We start from the raw sequence: 18,441 nt of genomic DNA, 5'->3' as shown, positions 1-18,441 counted from the left end.
TGCATTAGTATTAAAATTATAAGCAAATTTAATATTTATTCTTATTTCTTCTATCGAAGTTGTAATTGTCTGGATTTCAGTTGTAAATTAGTTTGTGTTTGATATCTCGCATCTAACAAGGGAAGGGTTTCGGCTCGAACACGAATTTTTGGTTAAAAATTTGTACAGACGATTACCTCACAATGGTGCTGAAGACCATAAAAGCATTCATTTGTGTAACTCTCCGATTGGTCGGTATTGGTCAATACACTTCTTTAAAAATGTACATGAGGATTCTGTATAAAATGCATGAAACAGCATGGAGCAGAGCAATAAGCACAACACGCAGAAGCAACACCTGGACAATCTTCTGAACCACACTCCAGTGCTGAAAAATCAAATGCCGCCTGAATTACATTTTTGAAGTCCGAGACTTGTTCAGGATTCACGTAACCAGCTGACTGCCAGGAATACTGAAGCATAGGGCGGTATACTGCAGCAGACAACTGGTTATGAATAACAGAGTGCATTTTCATTGTAAACACTCGATTTCCCAAGTTAAGTTCTGGATCCTCAGCAAGAGTCCTTATGCAATCCGTTATCCTCCGAGCATATATTTTGTATTGTCTAAGGAAATAGATATTCAGAGGCTGGATATATTTAGTTTTTTTTTTAGGTGGAATGATCATACATTCCATGTCCTAGCCTTGGAATGATTCATTTATTAAGGTTGCGTCCTTGTGCACATTCAGTGACTCGCACAACAGTACATACTTTTGATTAGGTGTAATATTTTCAGACAGAACGTTGGAGAAATATGTTCTTAAATGGGCTCTAGACATTTTACCACTCGCACTAGCTTCTAGGCTAGGCTAGGCTTACGGGTAAGGTGTCCCATCCCCTTAACTTGTGCAGTGCTCTCCCCACCCCTCAACTTGTACAGTGCTCTAACAGACAAACCACACATTACACAAACGAATGCTTTTGGGAGCTTTACAGAGATGTAAATATGGGCCTGTATACAAATTTTGGATACGAAATTCCTGTTCGAGCCGAAACCTTTCCTTGTAAGAAGTGTTCCAGATTTTTCTTTCACAATCTGGGCACTCTGTGATTGTCTTCCTCTCGAGAGTTGAGCTGGTCGACTCAATACGAAGATCACGAGCCAAGCAGATAATGTCCCTTTTTACGTGGTTAGCATGACACAAGGCCGACATAGGCAGACGCAACACAAGAATACCTGGCTGCTGACTTGTTAGCAAGGAACAACCTCTATAACCCTGGGGTCAAACTATGTCAACATCACGAGTTGGAGCGGCGTTTGTCTGAGATATAGTCACACAAATGAGTACCAAGCCTTTCCAGACGCATAGATAGGCCTATCTCCTTGACTCCTTGCTCCTCATTAGAATCCCAGCGCCATATTAACGGAGATGATTAATATATTGTTAGTGCCTACTTTATTAAGCACAATGTGCACAATTTATTCATCTTTGCCGCCATTTTTATTTATGTGGAAGTATTGTTCGGGACATCAGCCTATAACTCCAACACATTCCAATCTTCAACAGAGGAACTTCTCTTCAAAATATGTGACTGGTTCTCAGTCAATAAATTGGTATTAAACTGTAACAAAACTAACATAATTCAATTTAAATCCTGTCCAAATTCAACCTCGCAAATTTCTAGCGCAATAATTAACAATAGATCCCTATTAGAAACAACAACAAAATTTCTTGGCTTAAAAATCGATAATATGTTAAACTGGAAAAATCATGTTAAAGAAATTACCACCAAACTAAATTCAGCTTGTTTTGCTATTAGATCTATGGAAAAGATAGTACTAAATATCAATACCTTAAAAACAATATAGGCCTACTTTGCATACTTCCACTCGATAATGAGTTTTTGGAATAATATTCTGGGGAAATTCCACAGATAGTAACAATATATTTCTATTACAAAAAAGAGAATTAGAATAATAGTAGGTGCCAAGTCTAGGGAATCGTGTAGGACTATCTTCAAAAAACTACAAATAATGCCCATGGCTTGTCAGTGTATCTTTTCATTAATAATCTTCCTCGTATGTAATCGTGAAAACTTTGTAACTAATTCAACAGTTCACAGCATAAATACACGTCAAAGAAATGACTTTCATACTCCATCAGCAAGTCTATCGTGCTATCAAAAAGGAGTGCGTTATATGGTAGTAAAAAATTTTAATAGCCTCCCTATCGATATAAAAAATGAAACTGAAAACATAAAATTATTTAGGGCCAAATTAAAGAAGTACCTAATTTCTCACGCCTTCTATTCTATAGGTGAATTCATGACATTCAATAACACTTCATGAAATTGATACTAAAACTTTGTGTTGTACTAGTAGACTATATTGTAAATCTCGTCTGTATATATTTCATCTAGATTGTGACTATAAATTAAAGACTTTATAATAGTATTAAGTTTTTTGACTTGTTCCATATTCTAGCTGTAAGCAATGTATGAATACCATGGAATGTTAATAAATACAATACAATACAGACTCAGTAGTGATTGTGGAGTGTAGGTGATGGGCAGACGAGACAGCTGAACCCCGATAACACCCACTTCGCCCAACGCAAATTCCACTTGACTCAGATGGAGACCGAATACGGGCCGCCACGGTGATTCAATCATTAAGTGAGAGAGATTTGGACTGTGGCTGGCGTTACGCCACTGTTGCACGTGTCCGCAGGCGGCACGCACTGCGATCAGTCATGGCGGCGGCCTGCGAGCTGCAGATAACGCACGCCACTGTCCACACCGCGCGGCCCAAAACAAATATTACGCCGCCCGCGCTTCATTCAGCCATTGTTTCGTCATAAATTATTTTTAACATCTCTTATACAGAAAAAAAGTTTCTGTGTGGCAACTCTCCGTGTTTCCAGATGATAGCAGGAGCGAAGCTTCATTGCTTTTAATTAAAAATTATTTGCATGCAAATTACACGACGTCCCTGTCACTCCGATGCCATGCTCGAACCTTCCCGCTTCTTCGCGATTATTAAAATAATCTCGTTAGCACTATTATTAAAATAATATCTGAGGTAATTAATTAATTTCTTGATTTTTATAAGTTAAAAATGAACACCAAAATTTTATGTCAAAATTGTTATGAAGCGAAACATCATGAAAAACAAAAGGAATGACTGACACATGAGGTGAAATGACACACACGTGGCAGCAATGCCTCCGCCTTCTTTCATTTTGCTCGCCATGCGGCTTGTTTCATTGACAGAATCAATTCTGCCCAGACAACACGATTTTCATTAACTGATAAGTTATTAACGATGTACAAAGCGATGAACGGTGACTCCTCACTTAATTAAGTGCGATTAATAAAAAGTGAAGTAATTTAATAATCCAAAATATTATTATACACAAATAAAATGTAATGTATTACTCCTTAAATTAAAATTTCCTTTTCATTGACTAATCTGTGAACTACGGCTGTGACTTAATGGGCTCTGCGATGCAGAAGAGGAAAATGTAGCTCGGAAAGATTATACCAGCAACTACTAGAGCATTAATATTAATAATAATAATAATAATAATAATAATATTATTATTATATTATTATTCTATTATTATTACTATTATTATCATCATCATCATTTCGTTGTAGGGTGTCTCAAAAGTCTCCATACATAATGTGCTGAATGAGGCCAACCAACTCCCCAGACCTTACACCTCTTGAATTTTACCTTTGGGATTATTAGTCTACTTTAAGTCGCAGGTCTACAAAGAGAAAATCTGGGACTTGCACCATTTGCAGGCCTGTATCATCGACTCTGTCATCATGTGATGCTGGACATGCAGAATGTGTCGGAACTGGTTTGATCACATTTCTCTATGCCTGACTCTCGAAGGATGCCACATTACTGACATTTTTATTTTCAACAAACATTTCCTGTGTGTGGAGACTTTTGGGACAGTCTGTACTGCACTGTATGAATATTTACAAATAGATATTATTACTATTATAATAATTATTACTATCATTATCATAACTAATAATAACTAATAGACTAATATTTTTTTCCATATCTCTTTTAGTTTTGCATTTATTCTCTTCAAAATTTTTAATTCCATTCTCTTAATTTGACAAGAATAAAAATTATTATTCGGGGCACAAACAAACTTAAAAAATATATGTATTTGGAACCGACCCAAGGCACGGTGTCTATGTATCTACACAATTTAATAAAGATTGCACAATATTCACTATAAAATATAGTGAAGCAATACTAAAAAATAGAAAGTTGCGGTAAATGGCAGTTAAAAAGTACTATGTCCATTCTTTTGCTCACACCGATATTATAAAAACCTTTTTTCAATGGAACTTGAATGCGGAATTGAACAGATTCCTTTGGCTTGATGAAAGTGGACGTCGTTGGTTAACTGGGTGGGTGGGTCGGCCATTCGTTTGGGTAGTTTGGTTGGGTAAATAGAGAGGTGGGTAGGTAGAGAGTGAGGTGGATAAGCAAATAAGGATGTGGGTAGACAGACAGGTGAGTAGGTAAATAGGGAGATATGGAAGTACGTATACTATCCTTAGATGATATCCAAATTAAACTTTTAATGTAGCTCATAATTTATTTATTTATTTATTTATTTATTTATTTATTTCGAGTATTAATGTGCAAAACAACAGCACAAGGCCAATTACAGTTCAGCACAAAATAAAAAACAAAACAAAACAGAACAAATGATGATGAGAATGAATGACAGAAAATGGCAGTGAGATTAAATATAATCAATATAATGGTAAATATTAATCATTCACCAAATGCAACAAATAAATGACAATAACTAACAAATAATAAAAGATATTAAATAACAAGTAAGGATATATCATGCACAAGTAAAATCAAATCAGATCTTGCAAATTAGCACTTTTAATACACCTGGCTATTGGAGAAAGGGATTTAAATAATTTAGTGAAGAAAATTCTTTGACCACGAAAACCTTTCACGGGAATTGTGGGGTAGGTGTTATGTATAAAAGAATCACAATCAATGACACCATTAATAGCTTTATTAAAGAAAGTGTAATCAACATCCTGATGTCTCGAATACAGACTGATACAGTTAAAATATTTACCAGATAGGTCATAATTTAAAGAAGAGGAATTGGATACAAACCTGAACGCACAAAGAGATATGAATTTTCTTTGGATATTTTCTAGTTTAGCCGAGTCAGTAGAAGTAATAGAGTTCCACGCAAAATATGCATATTCTAATTTAGACCTCACTAAAGCATAATATAATGCAAGTAGTGTATAATTATAATAATAATAATAATAATAATATTAATAATATTAATAATAATAATAATAATAATAATAATAATAATAGTAATAATAATAATAGCAGGGCATGTAGCACGTATGGGCGAATCCAGAAATGCATATAGAGTGTTAGTTGGGAGGCCAGAGGGGAAAAGACCTTTGGGGAGGCCGAGACGTAGATGGGAAGATAATATTAAAATGGATTTGAGGGAGGTGGGATATGATGGTAGAGACTGGATTAATCTTGCTCAGGATAGGGACCAATGGCGGGCTTATGTGAGGGCGGCAATGAACCTCCGAGTTCCTTAAAAGCCAGTAAGTAATAATAATAATAATAATAATAATAATAATAATAATAATAATAATAATAATAGGCCTAATAATAATGCTCATCTCTGAACCTTTATATTGTAATTTTTTTTTATTTTAGGGGTACAACGATGTGAAATTTTGTTAATTTTCGGTGTAAAATTACGAGATTTTCCGTTTTTATTATAAAAAATAGAATTGCTTGGTGTAAAATAGTTTCCAACCAATTTTCGAAAACTTATTGAAGTTAGAAAAAAGTGCTGGTTGTTACTTCATCTAAACTATGTAGTTCCAACTTTAAACGCATTTTTCTTGGCTATTTTTTTTTCTTTGTACATTTTTCTTTATTTAAAATTGTACCTTTCCTACAATTAATATTGTAGTAGATGCGTCATTTTTTCGTAGATGTATTTGCTATACATACATACCATATTTTTGTATACAATATAATGTACTAGTAGGAGGCAAATTTTTTTGCATTAAATATTTTCTCATTTTCTCAGTAAATGGAATGGAAAGCCCTGACGGGTTTGTTTCTGAAAGTCTGTCAGTTGTGTAGATAACATTTTAGATACAAATTTTGAAATTTGTGAGATTACTAGCGATTTTTCAAAACGTAATTTAAAATTACGGAAAATTTAGTAACTCATACATTTCTTAACCAAGTTTATATTATTTGTACGTAGCATGATAACAGTACACATTTTCAGGGCTCTAGTTTGCATAGTTCAGAAATTTGAAATCTCACCTCGATGTACTGCAGCCTGTCCTTAGTCCGCAGTTGCTGGCATTGCGCTTGTTCTATATTATAAATCTTCAGTCTTTTTCTCTCTCTTCATCGTCCCTTTTGTGGAGGATTTGGTCTCTTTAAGAGTTCCGCCATCAAAGTTTTGAGAATTCTGACCAACACCAGCCAAGCTCTAACAATTCACCAACAGCGGTACACTGTGTCACACCAGATGCGTGTCCGCTAGTTCAACGCTGCTCGCAAGTCTTGCCGTGAACTGAAGATATCTAGACTGCATCCATAAATTAGTTTATTTTTTTTCAGTAATTCCTTTCAAGAATTAGTGTTAATGTAAAGCACGTCTTTTGTTAAATGTTTTCCTCCAGTTATGCTCAACTGAATTCCTCTATTCTGCATCGTCCTAAGAATTTTTCTCTAATGAAATGTTTGCTCAGATTTCCTGCAGTGAATGTCTCTCGTCCTTTGATTCTTCATGCTGCTGAAGGGGAGATCGGGGCAAGTTCGGTGCGTTAAGCTAAAGACTCACATAAGTGCAATAAAAATGCAATTTATGTTTCAAAATTTTAATGACAAATACACTTTATATATTTATATTATGTATATGGATTAGAATTTTCAAAAATGTGAAGCATTGAATTAAACACAAAAATAAATTAAAGATGCCACATTTGCCGAAGTTGCCCCACACTCTGGGGCAACTTCGTCAGTATTTGTATCCTCAACAAAAAAGCTTATTTCTGAGTTCAGATTTGATTTACAAGATAATTTGTAGAAACAAAAGCCGCCCTAAATAAGGGTTCGATAGATCGGCCTACTAATCAATTCATAAAGAATAATAAGTAAACAAAACAATTTTGTGACACTTGGAAAGAAAAAGAAAAAAACATTAAGATAAGAAAACGTAGGAAATCATTTACAATAAAAATGTTGTTGGGTACAGATGATTACTAATTATAGCTAAGGATGATTTTAACACGTGAGATCCTATGGCATCAATCGTTGCATCAGAAATTTTATATTGTTTAAGTTGATTTAAAGTTTCTCGTGGGATCGTGCCACGGGCACCGAACATGAGCCCAAAAACTGTCCCATGTGTGATGTGGTATTGTGCTCCGAGATGCTGACAACAAGGCTCATATGTGACTTGTTTTTCACGACACACCTCTTGTGGCTGTTGCTCATGCATCTCAAAACGGATTGTGGGATCAAGAATGACACCCTTATCCTTCTGCCGATCAATTATGATGATATCAGCCCGTCTAGTAGAGCCATCAGAAGAGACGCAACCAACCTCCTCATAAACCTCATAGGAAGCATTCTGACGGATTGAAGCTGCGATGAGAGAACGAACCGTATTGTGTCTGTTGATTCGGAGCAATTCTCCATGATGGCAGAAACCCAAGACGTGAGGAAGCGTTTCTTGCTCGTCGCATCTTCTGCAACGGGTTGAGTCAAGAGTTCTACCAGGGAGAGTACGTACAGGTATTGTATTACAGTTCATCTTAATGGCTTGCGTCCACTGACTGCTCGAAAATCCCTTTTTGGTTGAGATCCACGAATTACCTTTCTTCCAGTGAGAATAGAAAACAACTCCCAAACCTTTACTTTTCAATTTGCTCCATTGATGAAAAGAATCTTCACGCAATGCTCTTCTTAGTTTTTGAGAAGAAATACGTTCAGAGCAATCGAAGGTAATTGGTAATTGTTTGATGCAATGTTCAATTTCGTTTGGAAGATTTCGAGTGGCTGCTACATGAGGGTTGTCAACGTGTAAAAGTCTTTGACAAATATTTAAATGCTGAAGGTAAGCTTCCCACTGGGCTTTGAATACTCCTAAACCTCGCAATCTTCTTGGTGCATACAACATAGCATCCGGGGTGTCAGTAGGAATGTTAATTATTTCCTTAACAGCGCTGCGAATTAATTTGTCAATATCAGATAGAAATTTCACTTTAAGATCTTTTAAAGGAGCAGATTGGAAGGGGTAAACCAACTGAGGCCAGATATATTGATTTAATATATTTATCTTTTGGTCAGGCATGAGTAAGGGTGAAGTGACCAGCTGATTAAGATTTTTTGTCAGTTTTTCAATTAGTTGCGCCGCATTAAATTTTATTTCATCATTAAAAGTAATGCCAAGATATCTTATAACTTCATCCGATTTGATGCAAGATATTTCTTGTCCATCGATCAAGGTGAGGGAATCAGAGCAGAGACATCCTTTACGTAGGTATATAACATTACTTTTATGCGGGTTTACATCAAGACCAATTCTAGCTAAGGAATTCATAGTCAGCGATGTTGAATATTGAGCGGCAGATTTATTTTTACACAATAATACTAGATCATAGAACTGAATTTAACATCAGAACATATCACAAACGAAGTGTCCAAATACATTTTTCATGTCTATACATGTTCATATAGCCATCATATGTGTGGCTAATCTTTGTTCAGACAATTTTCTGACTTCATGAAAGCCTCAAGTCAGGCAGATCCAGACACCTTCTTGTTTGTGTTGAAAGGATGCTCTATATCATTGGATTCTGCGAATTCGAAGCCTAATCTTTGAAATTCCACCAGGTGGGTGCCGAGAATTTTGACGGAAGCCCACAAAGAAACCCCGAACAAGTGTTCAGCGAACTTTTGGACAAGCATGAGATTGGTGAAGATGACTTTCTTGCAATAATTGTGACAGGAGATGAAACATGGCTCCACCATTTTGAACCAGAGACAAAGAGGCAGACAATGGTGTGGCATCATGTAAATTCACCAAAGAAAAAGAAATTCAAAACTGCGCCTTCAGCAGAAAAATTTATGGCTACTGAATTTTACAATTCAGAAGGGCTCTTGCTTGTGGACATCATGCCACACGGAACCGCCATTAATTCTGACGTGTTTGTGGCAACTGTCAAGTAACTTCAAGCTCGACTAAGTCGTGTTCGCCACATCGGGAGAAGCAGGATGTTCTGCTATTGCACGACAATGCACGACCACATGTGAGTCACAAGATCACAGACCAGATCAGAAAACTTGGATGGGCAACACTGAAACATCCGCCTTACAGTCCTGATCTGGAACCATGCGATTACCATCTCTTTGGTAAACTGAAGGGATCCCTTTGCGGAACGAGTGTCGAAGATGACTACACCCTCGTGCACGCTGCTAAAGAGTGGCTCAAACGTGATGGTCCAGACTTTTATCGTGCATATACCCACTGACCCTTGTTCCAATCAGCGTATTCCGAATCTCACCGGTCCGGTGGCATCAATGACGTCACGTTGCAACGAAAATAAGGAACAAAACTGCTGGAAGAATCGATGCTGTCATGGCGACTGTGTAAGTGGTTATCTGTGCTACGCTAGCAAAATTTTGCGAAATTTCCGTACTGCCATCTCGTTCAAATAAAAGAGATCATAAACAACTTATTTCTTGAACCGGTAGTAATAACTGGTCCGTTGACATGTTCGCTCATAAGCCATTAACATATTGTTTTTACGTTCTGCTCATTACAAACAATACAGCAGAACCAAAGCAGAACACACCGCCATGACAGAACAGTGCACGATGTCATTCGTCTGCTAATTCCCGCCCTATACAAGAACCAATCAGATTCATTGATGGCGGCTGATGGAGCCTTCCAACACCTCTGCAAGTTGATGGCACCGGTGCGACACCGGTGGAGCATCAATGACGTCATCGGTGGAATTCGGAACACCGTGATGCCATCGGATTGCTCACCGGTGAGATTCGGAATACGCTCAATGTGAAGTAAGGTAGTTGAAAGGGACAGGGATTATGTGGAAAAGTGACATTTTGTTCCTAAAGGATGTATCTACGTTCTGCGAAAATAGTTTACCTATAGGATAAAAAAGTAATTTTTAAATATTGTGCATTACTTTCGGAGTGAACCTCGAATAATTGCTTTAAATTACTTTAAATGTTATAATTACTTATTTTATATAGTTAACGAACAATATCTTCTTCCTCTTTTCCATGGGGCAATATCGGCAGATTACTGCCGAAGTTGCCCCAATAGGCAAGAAAAAAATTATTAATGAGTACCCCTATTAGGGGCTTGCAACCAGCTTGCCAAGCTCATAGTCTGTTACAGATTTAGTCATTCTAAATAATGATGCCACTCCCTAATATCGTCAATGTTATCGTTACGGGTTCTTTAAGACATTCAATATCATAATTACAATAAGCCATGAATTAAAAATATATATATTTACCTGTCAGAAATGGAAATATCGCTCCATACCACACAAGCGTTATTCACAGCAAGCGGCCATGTTTTCTCAATACACTACCCTCTAAACAAGCTCAGGTCTTCGAAACAAATGCTATGACGAAGTTGCCCCTAATGCCGAACTTGCCCCGATTTCCCCTAAAACCACTTCTTTGACGTAATGCGTTCCTTAACGAATGGAAATATTTCCTCAAGATAACAAGAGATGTAGCCTACCTGTGGTGTTGAATTACAGTAATGTTATCTGCAAGTGAACATGCACCCCTTACAAATTGCATGTTGATCGTCCTCCACACAAAATAAACGCTCGTTGCTACGTATGAGTCAAAGGCTTCGTGAAAGTGTAGACACTGTAATTCGTATCGACGAGTTGTGATTTGTGTGTCACCGTACTCAGCATGTTTAATGCGAAACTAGCTGATCCGGGTTCAAAACCTGGTTTCGGCAAGGTGTCTAGTTGCGTTTCTCCGAGGTTTTTCTCAACCAATTCAGAGCAAATGCTGGGAAACTTCCGAGTTGAACTTTTGAGCTCATTTTTCCATCAACGTAATTTATCATCACTTAGTAGTTTCAGAAAGGAGCATTTTCTGCGGACTTAAAGAAAGAGACTGGCTGGGGGGCAAGCCTTCGGGTCCTCCTCTGAAAGGGAAAAGGAAGAGACTAAGTGAGTGTGGCATAGTACGGGTAAAAGACAGAACGACAGAAGAATTTGAAATGTGGAATGGAGAAAAGTTTGAGGTTGAAGATATCAGATAATAAACGACATTAAGAGATATGAAACGTATACAGAGACTAAAAGGAAGACAGAAAAGATTAAAGATTGGAAACTGTTGGGTTTGCAGTGAAAGACCTGCTCTTCGCTACAGAACTATGAATTGAAAAATTCTGAAATTAATTTGCATTTCTAAGAAACATAAACCACATGACGTTCAATAAAGTGTTGATATTTTTCACTTGAGATTGTGCACTTGATCTCAAACATATGAAAAAAAAAATCCTAGCCATTTAATAAGGCTCTAGTAATTAAATAAAGATTGGGGAACGGATTATTATACACTGAAAGGTAAAGATGATATTTCAAATAGGCTACTTGATTGTTTATACATAATATAACAGTTGCCAAAATTGATAAAATTCTTTCTGGTATAAACCACTGTGGTGAATCAAGGCTGCTTTACATTCGAGAGTTGACCACTCTCGATGTCTTGAAAGTTCGCTTGATTGACTCACAAGCAGTCAACGACGTAGGCAATATTGTCGTGCGGGTTGTCGGCTTTGCGGGTGCTGTTACTCTTGCTTCCTCGATCGTTGTTCAACTCTAATAGGAACTGCATATTTCCAATTGAGTAGCCAATTTGCAAAACCAGCTATTTGCAAGTTAGACGAATTTCGGCAAATGAGGAAAATTGTGTAAAAACTTATCCAGAAATGCTAGGGGCATGATTTTTAGTTTAAATGATGGAGAAAAAATATTTAGTCTGTCTTCCTACAGCTCAGAAATATATGATTAATAGGTAATTAGTTATATTGTATATTAATTTGCAAATAGCAGGTTTTGCAACCCAACAGAGCAGTTAGCAGGATTTGCAACTCTATAGGTAGCCATATTAACGGTACATTAGTTTGCAAAACCTGGTATTTGATCAATGTTAACAGTTTATCTGACAAGACTAACTTGGAAACAAACTGAAGGTAGAAGAGAACATTCTTATTTTCGTTACATACCTAAATATTATGAAACACACAAATAGTGTACTATAAAAAAGTAAAAAAGGAGAATAGAATGCTAATGTTAACTAAATTACACCCAGAACTTCTAACATGTAACCCACTAACATATAACAAGAAAATTAGAAAAGTGTTAATATCTTCAATTTGATTAAATAAATTTATAGCCTATGTGTATGAATTAATCAACCTATATTATATTTGTATTCTATAATTTTGAAATATATATTAGTCCTACTTTTCACGTGCGATATTATTCTTCTCTGGTGTTAATATTATATTATATAATTCCATTGCCGCTGTAATTATATTTTAGTTCCTATTTTATTTTACTTATTTATTTATATTATTATTATTATTTATTTATTTATTTATTTATTTTAATATTATATCTGAACTGCGACCGAGCACGAGCGCTGCTCATTCGGTCTCAAATTTTGTTAATACTACTGTATCTTCTTTTTATATTGCTTGTATTATTTTATTTGTATTTCTCTTTGTTTGTTTTAAAATTATATTTCTTTATTCTGTATATTTGAATTTAAATGAAATAAAAAAAAATGTTATAGTTTCAAGGTTTCCTTATGTACTACTGTTGGTGAAAAGTGCAACACCCAGAAAGAATGGCCCGAACGACCCCAAACTCGGGAGATGTGTAAAACAGAGTAACAAATGTAGTGTGTTCATACGAGTTCCGCTTCAACTTGTCCTACAGTGATGGTCACATACGTGTTAAGCGCTACCGTGGTGAACGCAGTCTGAGAGCCTGCATTGTTGAGCGGCATTGCGGACAAGTTCCTAGTGTGATACAATATGCGATCTCGCTTCCTACGTATTCAGGACAATCTGAATTTCAACCGCTACATTAGAGAGGTCTTAGAGTCCGAGGTACTGCCCCTCCCTCAGGCAACTCCACATGTCATGTTTCACCAGGACAATGTCCGGTAACATGTGGCGAGGATTGTGTAAGTCTTCTTCGAAGAACGACGGGTATCACTGCTTTCCTGGCCTGCACGTTCGCCAGACATTTCGCCCATCGAACATGTCTGGAATATGGTTGGTCGGCAACTTGTTCGCCATGGTCCTCCAGCACCCACTCTTGACGCTTTGTGGACTCGCAAACAAACTGCGTGGAGGGAGATTCCCCAGGAAAATATCCAGGAACTCTTTGATTCCATACCACGACGCTTAGAAGCTCTGATTGCAGCGCATGGAGGCTTCACTCCATACTGAAATCTCACGGTCACAGATCAGGTACAGTTCTGTAATTCTAATCCTTTGTGTATTGTCATGTATATAAACTGTGATATCAATTTCATTTCAGTCACATGTATCCTTCTTGGTGTTGCAATTTCTACAAACATCAATGTAATATAACACTTTACAGAATGTTCGGTTCTTCCAGGAGTTCGAAGTCCACTACATCCGTACGTTCATCCTCATCTTCACTCAGGTCTGCAACAGCAAGGTCTTGCTGCTGGTTGAACATTTCGGTGTAGAAGGTCAGGTTTGCATTCCGAAACCAGTCCTACCCGAAGTGCAATTCCAGAAGTCTTTCAATGTCCCTGATGTTTGCTTCTTTAAGGATGACACCCATTGGAATGTAATCCTTTTCGAAATGTTTACCTTTATTGTTTAAACTTTTGGATTCGTCTTTTCACTGGTACCATTCTCTTCATCATCTGTATCGTCTCCCTCAACACTAACAGAGTTATTAAAACAGGATACACCATATTCATCCACATCATTTCGACAAAAGTCGAAAAAACTGCAAGATAATCACAGTAACCACTTCAAGACTTCAACACACTTAATGTAAAAGGTTAGAAGTCCCCGATAAAGCGCGGGCAGAAACTCTCAGCTGATGTCTTAGATGCAGCAGTATAGTCAATTTAACTATACGAGCAAAAAGTAGCTTTATTATCAGCGTCTAATAATATCTTATTTGTTATTTTAGTATGCTCAATGTAATCCTTATGGAGATCGAAATAGCAGCTTTTGCATCCGCAACTCTCAATATGGCCACGTTGTCTCAGTGACATTTAGCAGGTTTTGCAAAAGTAAACATGGCATTGTGCAGTTAGCAGGTATTGCATCCTTACGCTCTCCACACTTAGCAGGTTTTGCAACCGTATGCAATTTTATTTACTAGATTTAAAGGGTTTAGAGTTGGATTTGTAACCGAATGTATGGCTTATTACGTAGCTAATGACGAACTGAAACCATGGTTACCAGTATCTCATTTTTCATTTTTTTGACAGTTGGCTGGTTTTGCATCTGGGCTACTCAATTATTAATTTTGTTGCGTCGGAGTCTTATTATTATAGGCGTGTGGTGCTCTCTGCAGCGGACTGAGTGCAGTTCTGCGGCGCGGCATCCTGCGCATGCTCGGATTTTCTTTTGTTTCAGTAGCAATTTTTTTTCTTAAGTTTAGTGCTCACCTGCGTCACAGCTGCACCTCGCAATGCTATTGAAATTTATTTCTGTGTTGGATGCAGCTTGTTAAAAAGTTTATCTTGAAATTCTATTAAAAACAAAGGGACATATAACTTACAACTTATTAAAACTAGTAGTAATGTATATTGATTTTGTATGTACGCGAAGTTTAGAAATGCTCATGGAATAGGCTATTTAGTAATATTTTTACATCTAGGTGTTTCTTTTTTGTAATTAGTTTGTGGAGTTGTCGCCTTGTTTTGCATGTTAACATCCTCTTACTTAAATATTCTGTACAAATCGGTACGCTCTGCAAAGATAATTTTTGTACGATGTAATAGTGTTTTTATTAATTATTTTAATTATTGATTAGTTTCCAGTTCCTTGAGCTATAGACAGTAAGCCTTCCTGGGCTCGTCCATCATCCGGAGTCACAGGCCTTCTCTATGCCGAATTATAATGAAAGCCGGCATACTATGAATGAAAAAAGGCGCTATTTCTATTTTATATCGCATGAGTTTCATTTAGAGAAACGGATTGCTCTACGTGCCGTAAATTTAAAATTGCGTATCCTGGATTTGCCTCGCTTTTGAAACAAGCCATGTTAAGGCTATATGTACGTGAACTACCACAAATATTATCAGAAAATGCAGGCCCTAAATTTCTAAAGTTTTATAAGAAAATGAACTCACAATTGGACAAAAATTACAAGGTACCACAACAAGACTTATTAGAACTCAAATATCTGATAAAAGTATAACAAAGGTTACTAATATTATTTTTCAAACCAGTTTTATCAGAGTATGGAAAAAAAAAAAAAACAAACAAAAAAAAAAAAATCTGCAGTTACATCACTTGGTAACCATAACATTGTTATGGTTTCTCTGACATCTTTAATATTTTTCCTGCATGTAATAAACACTTATTTCTGAAAGGCAGACTACTCTTAGACATGTACAGTTGTTTATTTTAATACAATTAATTTTTTATTTGCCCTATATAAAATATATTAAAATTTACATAATGTTCTGTGACCTAATTTTTCTATTTTCAAAGAAATGGGCATTATTATAGCCTACCTTTTGGATCAATTCATGTTAAATCAGTGTACAAAATTTCAGAATTCTGTCTCTAATGGTTGTGGAGTTACGAAATAATATGTGTGAAAATTTTCAAATTTTGGAAAATTTAATTTAAAGTAAAAAGTGAATTCGTAAAAAAAATTTTTTAGTAACCTTTTTTGTGCTTTCATCAGATATTCAAATTCTAGTAAGCTAAGTCTTGTTATGGTACCTTATAATTCTTGTCCAGTTGTGAGTTCATTTCCTTAAAAATTTTTAGAAATTTACAACCTGCATTTTTTTATAATAATTGTGGTCATTCACGTACATATACCCTTAAGGATCATCCTGGCCTGGCTTCAATCTGCGAACCCCGTATAAAATGAAATGCATGCTAACGACCCTCTTTCATTGTTTATTCTTGTTACAGTTTAGCTTTTTGACGTTCAAGTCTTCGTACTTGGCGGACTCCCGGTGACATGGGCTTAGCATGCCGCCACAAACATCCAATATAATAATTAAATAATATGAAATTCATGCTGCAACTGAAGTCGTGCTTCTGGTCGTGCTTTGCAGACAGCCGCTGGGTGGGGTGGCTCAACGAATCGTTCGGCGGGCAGCCCTTGGAGATCACCTTCGAGTTCGATAGCCCTCGGGAATTCTCCGCTGTCCATCTCCACGCCAGCAACCTGCTCTCCAGGGATTTGCAGGTAAGAAGAGTCTTCGTCATTTTTTCGGTTCATATACCAAGTCCTTAAGTTCATGGAAACTTGTTAATACCGTGTTGAAGAACTAACTATGCAACAAACGCAGTTTTCCATTTCCTCGTGCTACCTATGTATCTCCATCTTGTAACTCAACTGTTATTACGATTTATATAAATTTACATTGGTATTAAGGTATATATTTTGTTGTTGTTTTATTCTCTTTCATTGTTTACTTGACGTGCGAAGTATGGTACTTTGTTCTTCTTTGAACGCACTAGAAAATATATTGCACTTTCTTATCACGTTCAAGAAGACAATCCGGTTATATATTTTGAGTATGAAGCATTCAGACAGAATATAAATTCTCTTGATTTGAACAACAGACATTCTGAAAGAATATGCAAGTGAGGTAAATTAAGGGAGTGGAACAGTAGGGAAGCAGCAAAGAAAGATCAGCCAGCAATGAATAGGAGAAAGGAGTAGGGAACGACTAAATAAGGAATCAAGAGTAGGGAAGAGGAGAAGTAAGGAAAATGAATAGGAATGAAAAATAATTAAACGAAAGAAAGGAGGATAAAGCATGAAAGAGGTTAAGGAATGAAAAGAAAAGAGGACACGAATAGAAATGGTAACTAGGCATACAAACAATGGAGAGAATAATAATTATAAGAAAAGCGGGATCCAAAGCATTTTTCAGCTGTCCATGTGGACACTGCATGTGTTTTGTCACTATAATACCCAGTTCGTCTATGTGGAGATAACACATATTATTGTTTCAGTACTCGTGCTATCTACATGGAGATCGTACATACTTTGTGATTACAATACCTCATATATCTGTATGCAGGGCGCACGTACTTTTTCATTGCAATACCCATCTTTATAAATGGAGATCACTCGTACTTTGTTATTACAATATCAGCAATCTAGATGGAGATCACATGTTTTGTAGATCACACTTAGCCTACATTGTTATTATAATACTTCAACAATCTAGATGAAGGTCACACGTACTTTTTCATTCCAATACCCATCTTTATAAATGGAGATCACTCGTACTTTGTTATTACAATATCAGCAATCTAGATGGAGATCACATGTTTTGTAGATCACACTTAGCCTACTTTGTTATTATAATACTTCAACAATCTAGATGAAGATCACACGTACTTTTTCATTGCAATACCCATCTTTATAAATGGAGATCACTCGTACTTTGTTATTACAATATCAGCAATCTAGATGGAGATCACATGTTTTGTAGATCACACTTAGCCTACTTTGTTATTATAATACTTCAACAATCTAGATGAAGATCACACGTATTTTTTCATTGCAATACCCATCTTTATAAATGGAGATCACTCGTACTTTGTTATTACAATACTTCAGCAATCTAGATGGAGATCACACGTATTTTTTCATTGCAATACCCATCTTTATAAATGGAGATCACTCGTACTTTGTTATTACAATACTTCAGCAATCTAGATGGAGATCACATGTTTTGTAGATCACACTTAGCCTACTTTGTTATTATAATACTTCAACAATCTAGATGAAGATCACACGTATTTTTTCATTGCAATACCCATCTTTATAAATGGAGATCACGCGTACTTTGTTATTACAATACTTCAGTAATCTAGATGGAGATCACATGTTTTGTAGATCACACTTAGCCTACTTTGTTATTATAATACTTCAACAATCTAGATGGAGGTCACACGTACTTTTTCATTGCAATACCCATCTTTATAAATGGAGATCACACGTACTTTGTCATTACAATACTTCAGCAATCTAGATAGAGATCACATGTTTTGGAGATCACACTTAGCCTACTTTGTTATTATAATACTTCAGCAATCTAGATGGAGATCACATGTTTTG

At 36.3% G+C, this 18,441-nt stretch overlaps 1 protein-coding gene across 6 annotated transcripts in view; it reads left to right on the top strand.

The window, feature by feature from the left end:
- Positions 1-18,441, top strand: part of LOC138692977 (discoidin domain-containing receptor 2-like) — a 1,165,919-nt gene that overhangs the window by 892,017 nt on the left and 255,461 nt on the right. For all 6 annotated transcript variants that reach the window (XM_069816409.1, XM_069816408.1, XM_069816411.1 and 3 more), the window contains one exon: positions 16,418-16,551. In XM_069816409.1, the coding sequence (XP_069672510.1) occupies positions 16,418-16,551 (134 nt within the window). The remainder of the gene's footprint in view (positions 1-16,417; positions 16,552-18,441) is intronic.

Source organism: Periplaneta americana, chromosome 17, assembly GCF_040183065.1.
Source record: "Periplaneta americana isolate PAMFEO1 chromosome 17, P.americana_PAMFEO1_priV1, whole genome shotgun sequence".
In the NCBI taxonomy this organism is placed as follows: domain Eukaryota; kingdom Metazoa; phylum Arthropoda; class Insecta; order Blattodea; family Blattidae; genus Periplaneta; species Periplaneta americana.
This window is presented reverse-complemented; position numbering and strand designations above follow the sequence as displayed.